Genomic DNA, 12,080 nt, shown 5'->3' on the forward strand with positions numbered 1-12,080 from the left:
GGTCTTTATAAAGGGGGTTGCGTAAATGATGCTACAAACTTCTAGGGGTGCTGAGCCACATAAACGGGATTAAAACTGAATAGAAACACATGACCGGAAACGTCGTTGTACGCGGCAAGGGGCACTTTTCTGTTCAGAAGCGCACGAAGAAACAGTTCATACTAAGAAAGAACCCTTAGCGACGCAGGACGACACTTCCAGGCATAGGATTACAATTCCGATGATAAGCCCTAACTCCCCTAGAATTTTGTCGCAACTTTTATGTATCCCCTGTTATATATAACCCTTTTAAACTTGTACGTTTTGACAAAGCAAAAGACTAAAAATGTCATTTAAAAAAAAACTGTTGCCTGAAGAAAGAAACCGATTGTAGATATGACTCTACGACATGAAAATATCGAAGATCGGTTAAAAAAATCTCATGAACGAAAAACATTTAAAAAAATAGTTCCCCATTGTAATTGAATCCTATGCTAGACGTTCTTCTTAGACAACTTTTGACTTTTAGGAGGTCAAAAAATAGAACTTATATTTAATTGTGAGGATAAATTTATGTATTTTCTGTGAAAATTACACATCTAAAAACTTAAGGGATCATTGTACCTAAAATTTTATCGATATATCTAATCTTTCAAAATGTCTTTTAAGTCTACTAATACGCAAAACTAAATAAATAAATAAAAATTACAATGATTTTAAATTTCAGAATAATTTTTATTAACAAATTTTTTATCATTAACTTTTATTACTAACTTCTCTATCTTTTAAGGACGGCGATTTCTAGTTGATTATGAGATGTGTTGTTTGCTAATAAGATTTTTTATTAATTTCTAGAGTACCGTGAAAATTTTAAAATCACTTAATCGCTCCAACCTTTCCTTATCTAATACGATAAAATGTATTATGATACACAAATTGCGAACACGAATTTACGATTATATCGGTGAAACAAAAAATGTATTTTATTTAAACAATGGAAACTAAATTTAAAAAAAACGGAACTATTGAAGTTGGAGGTTCAGAAATCTTTTGACGGATAAACGCACATTTTAAATAAATATGTTTAAAAAAATGATCTCATATCAAAAAGATCAGAATAGCTAAATCCATTTTCATATCGAAAAACCGATTAAATTTTTATATTATCAAAACAATAAAGATAATAACAAAAAGTTCAAAGAGTATTTTTTTCTTTCTAGAAAATACTAATATAGAAAATATTGATTAAATTTTATATAACAATAAAATACTAGTTTCCAGGCCCGTAGCCAGGGGGGGACCGTCGGGAAAACCCCCCCCCCCCCCCGAAATTCTGGGATTCAAACTTTTTAGTCTTTCTTTGAGCCTCTCAGTAAAAAGAAAAACAAAAACTGTCGAATCAAACTTTTTCCCAGTACACCACCTTCGCTAGTGCATCAACTTCACTTGACCTTGTGGCTCATCTTTCCTTCGGTTAGACTCCTCCTCCGAAATCAATTGTTTTTCAGCATATTAATTTATGCAATTTCTGAATCTACGCAGATTTCATGGACATCGAAAACCTCATGGGAGAAATAGAAGTATGGGCATCAGAGTGGAACCTGCGTGAACACCTTAGTAGATCAGATACGGCACTTTCAGCAATGGAAGAATGTGACAGTATCTTTTACCCAAACATTTATTGCTTGTTATCAATATTGGCTACGTTGCCAATTACCACAGCAACTGCAGAAAGAACTTTTTCTATTCTTAAACGCGTAAAAACAGCAACTAGAAATGCTACTGAAGATGAAAGGCTAACAGGGCTTACTTTATTAAGCATATTTCGGGATATTCCGATTTGTCCTAAAAAAGTAATCGAAAAAATTTTCTTCAATTCCCCGTCGCATGTATTTGTAAACTTTGTTTACAAATTGATTATAATTATTATGCAATATTAATTGAAAAATAATTATTATGTAATATTTTTTAATTACTAGTTTAACTTTTGCAGACAACAGAATAAACAATATTTGTTACAATGTTTTTCCCCTACTTTGCATGTGTGAAACTGTCCTTGCTTCTTACCATATCCCCCCGAAAAAAAATTTATCCTGGCTACGGTCTTGCTAGTTTCTGTTTAAAAAGTATCATTTGAAATTAGCCTTTCATTCGAAATTCTAGTTTATACTGATTTCACACCTCTCTAATTGTGTTTCCTTCCATTCTCCATCTAGGTCTGAAGCTGAGAACAACAATAATCTAGAAGTCAATAACCCATCAACAAATTCAACATCAAACTCAACATTTCCACCAACTAACTCACCTCAAAATAGCCCCACAATGAGTCCTAGGAGCCGTAATTCGCGATCTAGAAGTTCAAGTTCAACCTCTAGTTCCAGTGGCAGCAGTTCACCATTGTCCACCATCAATGAAGAAGAAGAATGGCCTGTGCGAGTAGTCATAGATTGCATAGGTGTCCAGGCGGCCAGACTAATGGACAACTGTGATACTTCTGTCCAACTGTCAAATGGAAATGCGCTGAGCACGAACTCAAAGTGTTAACGTTAGTCCTTGTCCTGGTTTAGTCAACTAGCAATGTTTCATTCACAATTGTGTGATTTATATGTAACTTTCTTCAGTACTATAAGTATTAAATAGTGCATAGGTATCTAGATGTCCAATGTAATGAACAACTGTGACACAATAATCCATCCAACAAATGACCATCAACTGGTTCGAAATATTAACTCTTTCTTGTGCAGGTTCCTCTCTCCAGTCAATCAAAAATTATTTATTTTGTTTTCTATATTATAAATGCAACGGGTATTACTTTACGAACGACTTGATGGAAAGCCTGGTGGATAAATATCTGTCAACTGTCCCTGCTGCAATAAGCAGGAAGGCACAAACAAAAGCTCAAAGTGTAAAATGATGGTTGTAATTTAGAGTGTTCCAAATGAGAGCTCATTCAGTCAAGTAACACATCATGTGAATACATTCTTATTTCAATTTTATAATTCCATATGGCTTCAGTATTATAAAACCAGTGGCTTCAGTGTTATAAATTTATGTGGTTTCAGTAATATAAATGTGTAAGTTATTTCTGAGTAGATTGCCGAAGAACTATGACATTATGACAGCTATCAAACAAACAGAATTCTTTGTCAGAAATGGAATCTTATGGTCCTTATATTGCTCAAAAACGTTAATAGGGTTCGTTAATGCTTTCAAATTTTAAACGGATCCTATTGCATTAGAAAGAGGTGTCTAAATTGCAAGAGTAATGTGCTCTCCATCTAACAAGCATAAATTCAAGTACAAGCTAACTCGTTTTGACATTTGTTTTTGTTTTAATCCTTTAGTTGACCAACAGTGATTAGTTCTCGCCTTAGAAATCTAATGTATCTTGCTATGATGTGTATAATACTGCATAAGTGCCAAAATGGCTAGGTTGAAGGACAACTGGGATTCACAATCGCTACAAATGTATTATTTTAATATACAAAGGTAATTTAAAATAGTTTTCAAAGAATTGTGGGTAAGTGATAACAGCATTTAATCCCTCACACGAGTGATGAAGTTCCGATTATAATACTATCAACTTCCTTAGGATTGATACTGGTTAGAAATGGACACTACAAAAATGACTAGTCAGCAAAATTCTATTCAACATTATGTGTGTCAATGACAGCATGCGAGAAGAGTAAAAAGCAAATTTTTTTGCCCATAAAAGCATAGAAAATATTTTCAAATAGGAAACCTAAACATAAAACACATGTCTCCTTCTATGTGTGAATTTTCTGTGTAAAATTTGTTATTTATTTAGAAAAGTTATAGCTTTTATTGTAGGACATAGGTTGTAATGTGTACTAATTAATAAATATACTTTTGAATCCTTTTGTTCTATTCGTAATTAACTAAACTAAGAGTATGACATTATTAAAGAAATCAGTGTAGTAAAAGAGTGTTGCAATATATACGGTGCGCAAAAAAAAAACGGACCACCCTGAATAACTTATGATCTAGTGATCGGATCTTTACTTTCTAGGATTCAATTTTAATGGTTCAATAGGGAGACCTCAAATCTGCTAAGTGCAGACGGAATTTTAAGTTACAAAATCAGACACAAAAAACGTACTTTTTCTGAATAAACATACCTTTTCTTCGACGGATTCGGATTTCTGCTCCCAAAATGTAGGAGGTAGCCACAATCTGGTAAATATGGTCCCCATAGTTTGGCTAGGAGAACACTCTAAAGCAGCGTTTTCCAAACTGGGAGGCGCGCCTCCGTAGGGAGGCGTGAACTAGTCTAAAGGGAGCCGCGAAAATTACTCACAGTGAACAATTTTCCAAATTACTGCTAAAGTTTTCTACGTAAAAAATAATGAAATAATACCATCAATATAAAAAAATGAAAAAATACCATTGTGCTTTGTAGCGCATAGTTCAACTAAACATTTCGTAACTAGGCATCCATATACCTAGACGTCGTTAATTTGGCGACACTAGCTCCACTCGACCGATACAACTTAACAAAAGCCAGATGCGCGCACACTAACGCCACTGGATGCCACACATCCAGAAAAGATCGACGCACGTTTAGCTCACCAATTTGTTTCGTGTCACAGCTAATATTTAATTGGTTCAGCAGTGTTAGGTTGTGTTTCTATTGTTATTGACGTGATTGCCCACTGATCATAATAGTAAGTAATTTAATAGTTTTATTTTTTTAGAAAAATATAATATTAGTCCTAATATTTCCAGACAAATGGATAAGTTTTTGATAGGATGTAAGCGAAAATCCACTAATAATGAAGATTCTGATGTTGGCACAAATAGTGGGAATACAAGCCCCAAGGAACAGGAAGGAAGAACTCCCAAGACAAGGAAATACGACTTATTTTATTTATCGTTTGGATTTACTAATATTATAAACGATAATGTCGAAAAACAATGTGTTTGTTGTGTTCAAAAGTTTTGGCTGCTGATAGTATGAAACTCGGCAAATTGAAACAGCACCTTGAAACTATTCATTCTGAATACGTTGGTAAGCCCCAAGAATTTTTTCAAAGAAAATTGGATGAGTTATCTAAAAACAAGCAAATTTTCAAAAAAATTGTTCATATTCCATCAAATGCATTACTAGCATCATACCTAGTGTCGTACAGAATCGCGCAATGTAAAAAACTCCACACAATAGCAGAAACTTTAGTTTTGCCAGCAGCTATTGATATGGTCAAAACAATGTTTGGCCAATCTTATGCGAATCAGCTGCGACAAATACCGTTTGCTGATAATACAACTGGCAGAAGAGTTGATGATATATCTGAAGATCTTTGTGACCACTTAGTTGCTCGAATGCGTACTTCAAAATTCGCCATACAAGTAGATGAAGCTACTGATGTAGCTAAAGACGCACATTTAATTGCATATGTTCGATATGTTGACGATACTAATATAATTGAAGATATCTTATTTTGCAAACCAATTCCTGACAGAGCCACATCCAATGAAATGTTCAAAATAAGTCAGATTTTTTAATGAGAACGACATAATGTGGAATAATTGCATTGGGCTCTGTACTGACGGTGCACAAACAATGGCGGGACACAAAACTGGTCTTCAAACACTAGTTAAAATGAAAACACCTGAGGTTCTCTGGACGCACTGCATGCTCCACAGAGCAGCTCTCGTATCAAAAACTATAAGAGAGGAACTTAACATTGTTTTTGCAAAAGTAACAAAAGTTATAAATTACATAAGAAACAGTCCATTAAAAGCAAGGTTGTTCGCAAAACTGTGTGAAGATATGCGAGCTAATTACACGTCACTTCTGTACTATTGTGAAGTGCGCTGGCTATCTCGTGCAAAAGTGATTCAAAGTGTACTTGAACTTAAAGAAGAAATTGCTATGTTTCTCGAGGAAAATCACAATGAAGACGGCAATATGTTTAGGGATGATAATTTTATCGTTAAACTTACATATTTGGTTGACATTTTTGAAAAATTGAGTGTTCTTAATAAATCAATGCAAGGACCGCAAATGCATTTGCTTATACAAGAAGACAAAGTGAAAGCATTCATTAAAAAAGTGGAGCTATGGAAATCAAATTTGCAAAACAATAAGACTGACAAGTTTCCACGTCTAAATTTATGCGCCCGAGATAACATAGAAGCAAACAAAAATCTCTTTGTGGAACACTTGAATGGTTTGTTGCTTTAATTTTCGAATTATTTTGGTGATCTTGATTTTACAGAGTTTGCGTGGATACAGAATCCATTTATCGACGAAGAAGATGATGAATTTGGATTGACAAGTATTGAAAAAGAAAAATTTATTGAATTATCTTGTGATACTACATTAAAACATAAATTTCAGACTGTATCTCTGGTTCAATTCTGGTTGAATCTTCATACAGAATATAACACTTTGTCAAACAAAACTTTGAAAGTACTGCTGCCGTTCGCAACATCATATTTATGCGAAACGGGATTTTCTGCCTTGGCTGCTATGAAATCCAAATATCGAGCTCGTTTAGTTGTAGAAAAAGAGCTACGAGTAGCTATATCGTCACAAACACCAAGATTTGATAAACTTTGTGCTAATAGACAAGCACATCCATCTCATTAAAAACAATAATAAAATATCGTTTTCCATTAGTTTGTATGAATAAATTTTATAAGAGCAAAAATTTTTGTGTTTTTATTTTATGAAATCATCAGGGGGGGGGGGCGCCAAATGATTAAATATTTTTAAGGGAGGCGTAGTAACATCAAGTTTGGAAACCACTGCTCTAAAGTTTGGACCTCTTAATGCTAATTTTACTTTTTGCATATTTCGCCATATCTCGAGAACTTTTTAAGCGAATTGAAAAATTTTCTGCACACAGTTATAAAATTTTTTTATCCAAAGATAATTCCATGCAAAAAATAACTATTAGTAAATATTTATTTTTTATTTATTTACTATTTTATATTTATTTACTTTTATTTATTTTAGTAAATAAATAAAAAATAGTCGAACAATGAATAGTCGAAATAAATAATAAATAGTCGAACATTTTTTAAATTATTAGGTATATAACTTTTATATCATTTTCAAAAATAGAATTTTACATGTCAAAATACAAAATTTGTGCAAAATCGTAAACAGTTCTCGAGAAATCGAATTTTAAAGACTCCTTTGAAATTCAATTTCTCAGAAACTATTCTACCGATTTTGCTCAAATTTTGTATTTTTCCATGCAAAAGTATGTTCTTTGGAATGATGCAAGAAATTGTATACCTTACAGTTCAACATTTTTTCGACCATTTTTGAATAGTCTAATAAAAGATAAATATTTACTATAAGTTATTTTTTGCACTGAATTATCTTAAGATAAACGAACTTAACTGTTCGAAATGTTTTTTCAATTGGCTTAAAACTTCTAGATACGCAATAAGCAAAATTAATATTAAGAGGTACAATCAGAGTCTGACTAAGGCAGGGGCATACGGGGCAGTTGCCCCGGCCTCCCACATCAGAGGGGGGGGGGAATGAAGTACAAAGTTTATTTTGTGTTTCTTTTTTTAATGAACATTTTTTAAAACAAAATATCAGTACAGTGTAAAATCCGTCAGTTTTATGCTAGCTTCTTCACTAACCAATCGTATGAACACAAAAAATTTATAATTCGTAAATCTATGGCTTTCTAGGGCTAATTCAGGCTATTCAGCCATGGCTAATTCAGCTAAATTTTCGCAATTGTGATGGACAAATTTGGCTAATCAAAAGCCTGATTTTTACATATCTCAAAATTTGATATGTTAACGAAGATATGGGCTTCTGATTGGCTTAATTGAGCCATCGTAATTGCGAAAATTTATCTGAATTCCGCCCTCATGTCAGCAAGGATATGAATTTTTTATTGCTAGTTGAAAAAGTTAACAATAAGTTATCCCATTGTTGACCCTTTAATGCGTCTTTAATTCAGTTAACGGAAAGAAAATAATAACTTTTAATAATATTTAAGAAAAACTAGAAGAAAATAATAACTTTTAATAATATTTAAGAAAATAATAATGCTTTACATTTTCTAATTATAAATTTAAATAGCATTTTAGCCAAATTTTGGCTCATCAGATGTGTTACATCATTTTAATGATCGACATAGAATTGTCAGAAAATCAATAAAATTGACAGAACGGTATTTCGTCAGACCAATGAAGGGGGGGAGGACTTAATAGCTATATTAGGTCCTAGTTAATTTTCTTGTTATATATCTATAATTAGGTGAAAATTTAAATGCCTCCATAAAGTTGGGTTCTTCATTACTGAAGTAGTGACGCAGAGGGGGGCCCCGAAAGATGGTTTTGCCCCGGGCCCCAATTAGGCTAAGTCAGGCCCTGGGTACAACATTTGGAGTGCTCTCTTGACCAAACTATTGGAACCATATTTCCCAGATTGCAGTTACCCCCCTATATTTTGGAGGTCAGAAATCCGGGAAAAAGGTATATTTATTCAGAGAAAGTAGGTTTTTGTGCCTGATTTCGTAACTTAAAATATCGTCTGCACTAATTAATTAAACAAACAATAAAAGTAATCAATATGAAATATAATAAAAATATTTATCGATCTATATAAAAAAATAGGAAAATTGTTCGAAATTAATGGATTTTCTTACTTATTGCCGCAATATACTTATATATTAAAATTTTTTTATGACGATTTCATTAATAATCATGATTTAAAGACTTACTGAAATGAATAGTATTCTTAAGATAAAAATCTGATAATCTCTTACAAAGCGCCATCTAGTATATACAATATTAACAAATTCAATAATTATGTTTTAAAAAATATGATGGTTAGAATTATTAAGAATGAGAGTCTATTTGATTTGATTGCTTAAAATAAACTACCTTTGAGAAAGTGTAGACATAGAAATTTTTCTTTGAGTAGTATAATAAAAGACAAAACGATTCTAATAGATAATTCATGATGATTAATGATCATGGTTGCATAATTAAAAAAATTTTTTAAAATTTTAAAAAAAATAGGTTAATACCAACGAGGTGAATTTTGCGTTAAAAGAAATTACCTAATTATTTATCGGAAGTAATAATAAGTGCATAGTGAAGTACATCATAAGTGCAAAATTAAAATGCAATTCAATTACATAAACACACGCTAAATATTAAAAATTATGAAGAAAAAAAAATATAAAAATAAAATAAACATAATTAAAAACCTTTTTTTAAACAGAAAGATATTTACGTTTTTTGGAGAAAATATATTTACTCTAAATACAACAGAAAAAGTAGGCTTAATTACAATAACAAACAAAACAGTTATCTAAAATTTGTATTTCAATAATTTATTTTGATCTTAAACAGATGATAAATAATTGTTTACGTGGGGTATTTCATTACTAGAGCAATATAGATTAAAAAGTTATTACTATTGCTTCAATTAGTTCACCTAGTAGAAAATAATGAGTCACGTGATTACATTATATTATGCATACAATGGAAAAATATTTTTACTAATTTATTTGATTTTACTAGTTTATTTTCACGACGATAAATAATAATAAAAAAATATTAATTATTAAATTATTAATTAAAATTAATATTATTAATTATAATTATTAATTAAAATTAATATTATTAATTAAAAATAATTATTAATTAAAATTAATGCTATTAATTAAAAATAATTATTAATTAAAATTAATATTATTAATGAAAATAATTATTAATTAAAATTAATTGATATTATAAATTAAAAATAATTATATAAAGCAATTTTTACAATTACGGTGAAAGCTTTACATTTACTGTCCACTATTGCTTCATGCTTCAGTCAATGGAGAATCAATCAAGAAAAAAGAGTCATACGTAGGAAAAGGAAATGCTACTCCGTCAAAATTTTATCGAATAACTGTTTATAAATAAATATTACTGATTCGAAAGGCAATAAAAATAAATTTTTGCTATTAATTTATTATACTCGCATATTTTTAAGATGGAAACAAAAAGTATTAACAATTTTGAGTTTTGAAAAAAAGTTGGATGGGTCAGATTTCTCAACGTGTGTGCTTTACGTGACAAAAAATTAAAAAAAAATAAGAAAAAAAAATTCTATTACTACTGCCTTGTTTAACGGTGTGTGTTATGAAGGGGAAAAAAAAGCACCTACAGTAAAACAGCTTCCTGTATTGTAGTATGTTGTTATACCCTTATACAAGGGCACAAGCTGATGGTGTACATACATCTGGAGTAGATTACAGCTTCAATAAATATGATAATATTGTATTGCGATAATACTATGAATGTACCAGTGATAGATATTCCTATTTCTCCATTACTTAAATTGTATCACATAATCACATTCCTTGCTTATTCTTAATGCAACACATTTTGGTTTTAATTTTTTGAGCTATTCATACTTATAAACAACCATTTATGACATTTGTAAAGTATGAAAAGGTAGAACTGCAAGTAAAAATAAATGTTTCGTAAATTTTCATTGCAACAATTTATTTTCTATGGAATGCTACAATAATAAATATTTTGATTGGTTTAAACTGTCCCTTTCACATAATAAATAATAATAAAGAGTATCTTGTTTTTACGAATTTTCTAGGTAAAAATTGTTTCATCGTTTCCCAGACATTGATAATAAAACTTGGATAAAATTTTTTTAAATTTTTATTCAATGTTCCAATTGTATGTGCGTGCGTGTATGTGTGTGTGGGGGGGGGGGTAGAGGACATTTTAGCGATGTCTGTAGCCTATAGAGATATAGTTATAACCTCCCACTAGAGCTTGATTATCCATAATTGCATAAAAATAAAATGAAAATCCAATGCACAGTTTCTGAGGTGACGAGATAGAAAAAATATGGTTTCTTAAAAAACGAGATTTAAATTAAATGTTATAGCATTGGTCGATGTAATTTCTCGATGCTTTAAACGAAAATTTTACTTTTACTCTCAATATAATAAGTTAGTAGAAAAAAAGCAAAAAATAAAAAGTCGAGTTTTGAAAAAAAGAAAGAGAACATTGCCGATATTTGAAGCTTATAAAACAGACAAACTATTCTACCAATGTTTGAAACTTAAAAAAAATATTCAAAAATAGAGATATAAAAAAGCTCCCATAATACACGTGAAGAATTTTTACTATCTATAGTACCATAAAATTAAAAAGAAAATAGAATGAATTATAGTTTCTGAGGTATGGATAGGACGAGATAGAAAAATTACATGTAAAACGCGATTTAAGTTTAAAGATGTATCGTATGTTTATGCCGGAGGTTTACAGGAATCAGCATGCATTGGCTGCTGTAACTTTTCCTATGGTTATAATCAAGAGCTTCACTTTATGTGTAGAATATAAGTTTGCCAAAAGAGCGATAAAAAAAGTTGATTTAAGTTCGTGTCTTTCCTAATATATTTCTCCCTAAATATTTTATAATTCCATTTTCATAATGATTGTTGGTAATGATATGTCAATTATATAATGCTAAATGTTACAATTTAATTTGCATTAATCATAGAAAACGATTTTACATTAACGTAGAGGAAATATTGCAATACATTTTTTTACGTATCGATAAGAAATATGTATGAAACTGATAACTAAAAAAATAAATTAGTGGTTTTTTAGAATAACCCTTAAGTAACCACCGCTCTTAATACTTATTTTTAGAGCGCTTTTTAGAAATATCAAATAAGTATTGGTCAATAAGTACTTGTCTAATAAATATTGGCGAAAACAAATTAATAGTCAAGAGAAAAAATGACTTCGTCAAATCACCATTAAAAATGTTAGGAAGGATGGATTAAAAACATTAAAACTTAAAATCTCAGACCACAATGCTGACGTACAATATCTCTTTGACGTCGGGCTACCATCGGAAGTTTTCGTGCTTTACCTATCCACGTAACGCAAATGCTGGTTAGTTCTATCGATAAGTCCTCCTTAAAAGCTAGTTTATCTCAATGCCTAATCCAGGAGTTCTCTTGTCTTCTAGGTTGAATTCAAAGTAAAAAGGCAGCAGAGTTAAAACACTGATAGTCATAAACTCAGAATAAAATTCGGCTGTTCAACATCGATTATTCAATAAAATAAAA

The 12,080-nt window shown here is 30.9% G+C and overlaps 3 protein-coding genes across 5 annotated transcripts in view; all 3 read left to right on the forward strand.

Moving 5' to 3' along the window:
• Positions 1-3,856, forward strand: part of LOC107452083 (uncharacterized) — a 49,929-nt gene extending 46,073 nt beyond the window's left edge. For all 3 annotated transcript variants that reach the window (XM_043049444.3, XM_043049394.3, XM_021146142.4), the window contains one exon: positions 2,196-3,856. In XM_043049444.3, the coding sequence (XP_042905378.2) occupies positions 2,196-2,523 (328 nt within the window). In that variant the 3' untranslated portion in view covers positions 2,524-3,856. The remainder of the gene's footprint in view (positions 1-2,195) is intronic.
• Positions 3,857-4,914: 1,058 nt separating this feature from the next.
• Positions 4,915-5,502, forward strand: LOC147816447 (protein FAM200B-like). Its single transcript, XM_087155588.1, has one exon. It carries the CDS (start codon positions 4,915-4,917, stop codon positions 5,500-5,502), a length of 588 nt encoding a protein of 195 aa, XP_087011714.1.
• A 58-nt stretch (positions 5,503-5,560) lies between these two features.
• LOC147816448 (protein FAM200A-like) lies at positions 5,561-6,592 on the forward strand. The gene is made up of 2 exons (XM_087155594.1): positions 5,561-6,170; positions 6,219-6,592. The coding sequence occupies exons 1-2, from the start codon at positions 5,561-5,563 to the stop codon at positions 6,590-6,592; spliced, it is 984 nt and encodes a 327-aa protein (XP_087011720.1).
• The last annotated feature ends 5,488 nt before the right edge of the window (positions 6,593-12,080 follow it).

The sequence above is a fragment of the Parasteatoda tepidariorum genome, chromosome 1 (genome assembly GCF_982258835.1).
Source record: "Parasteatoda tepidariorum strain Cologne lab strain chromosome 1, Ptep-v5.0, whole genome shotgun sequence".
Classification (NCBI taxonomy): domain Eukaryota; kingdom Metazoa; phylum Arthropoda; class Arachnida; order Araneae; family Theridiidae; genus Parasteatoda; species Parasteatoda tepidariorum.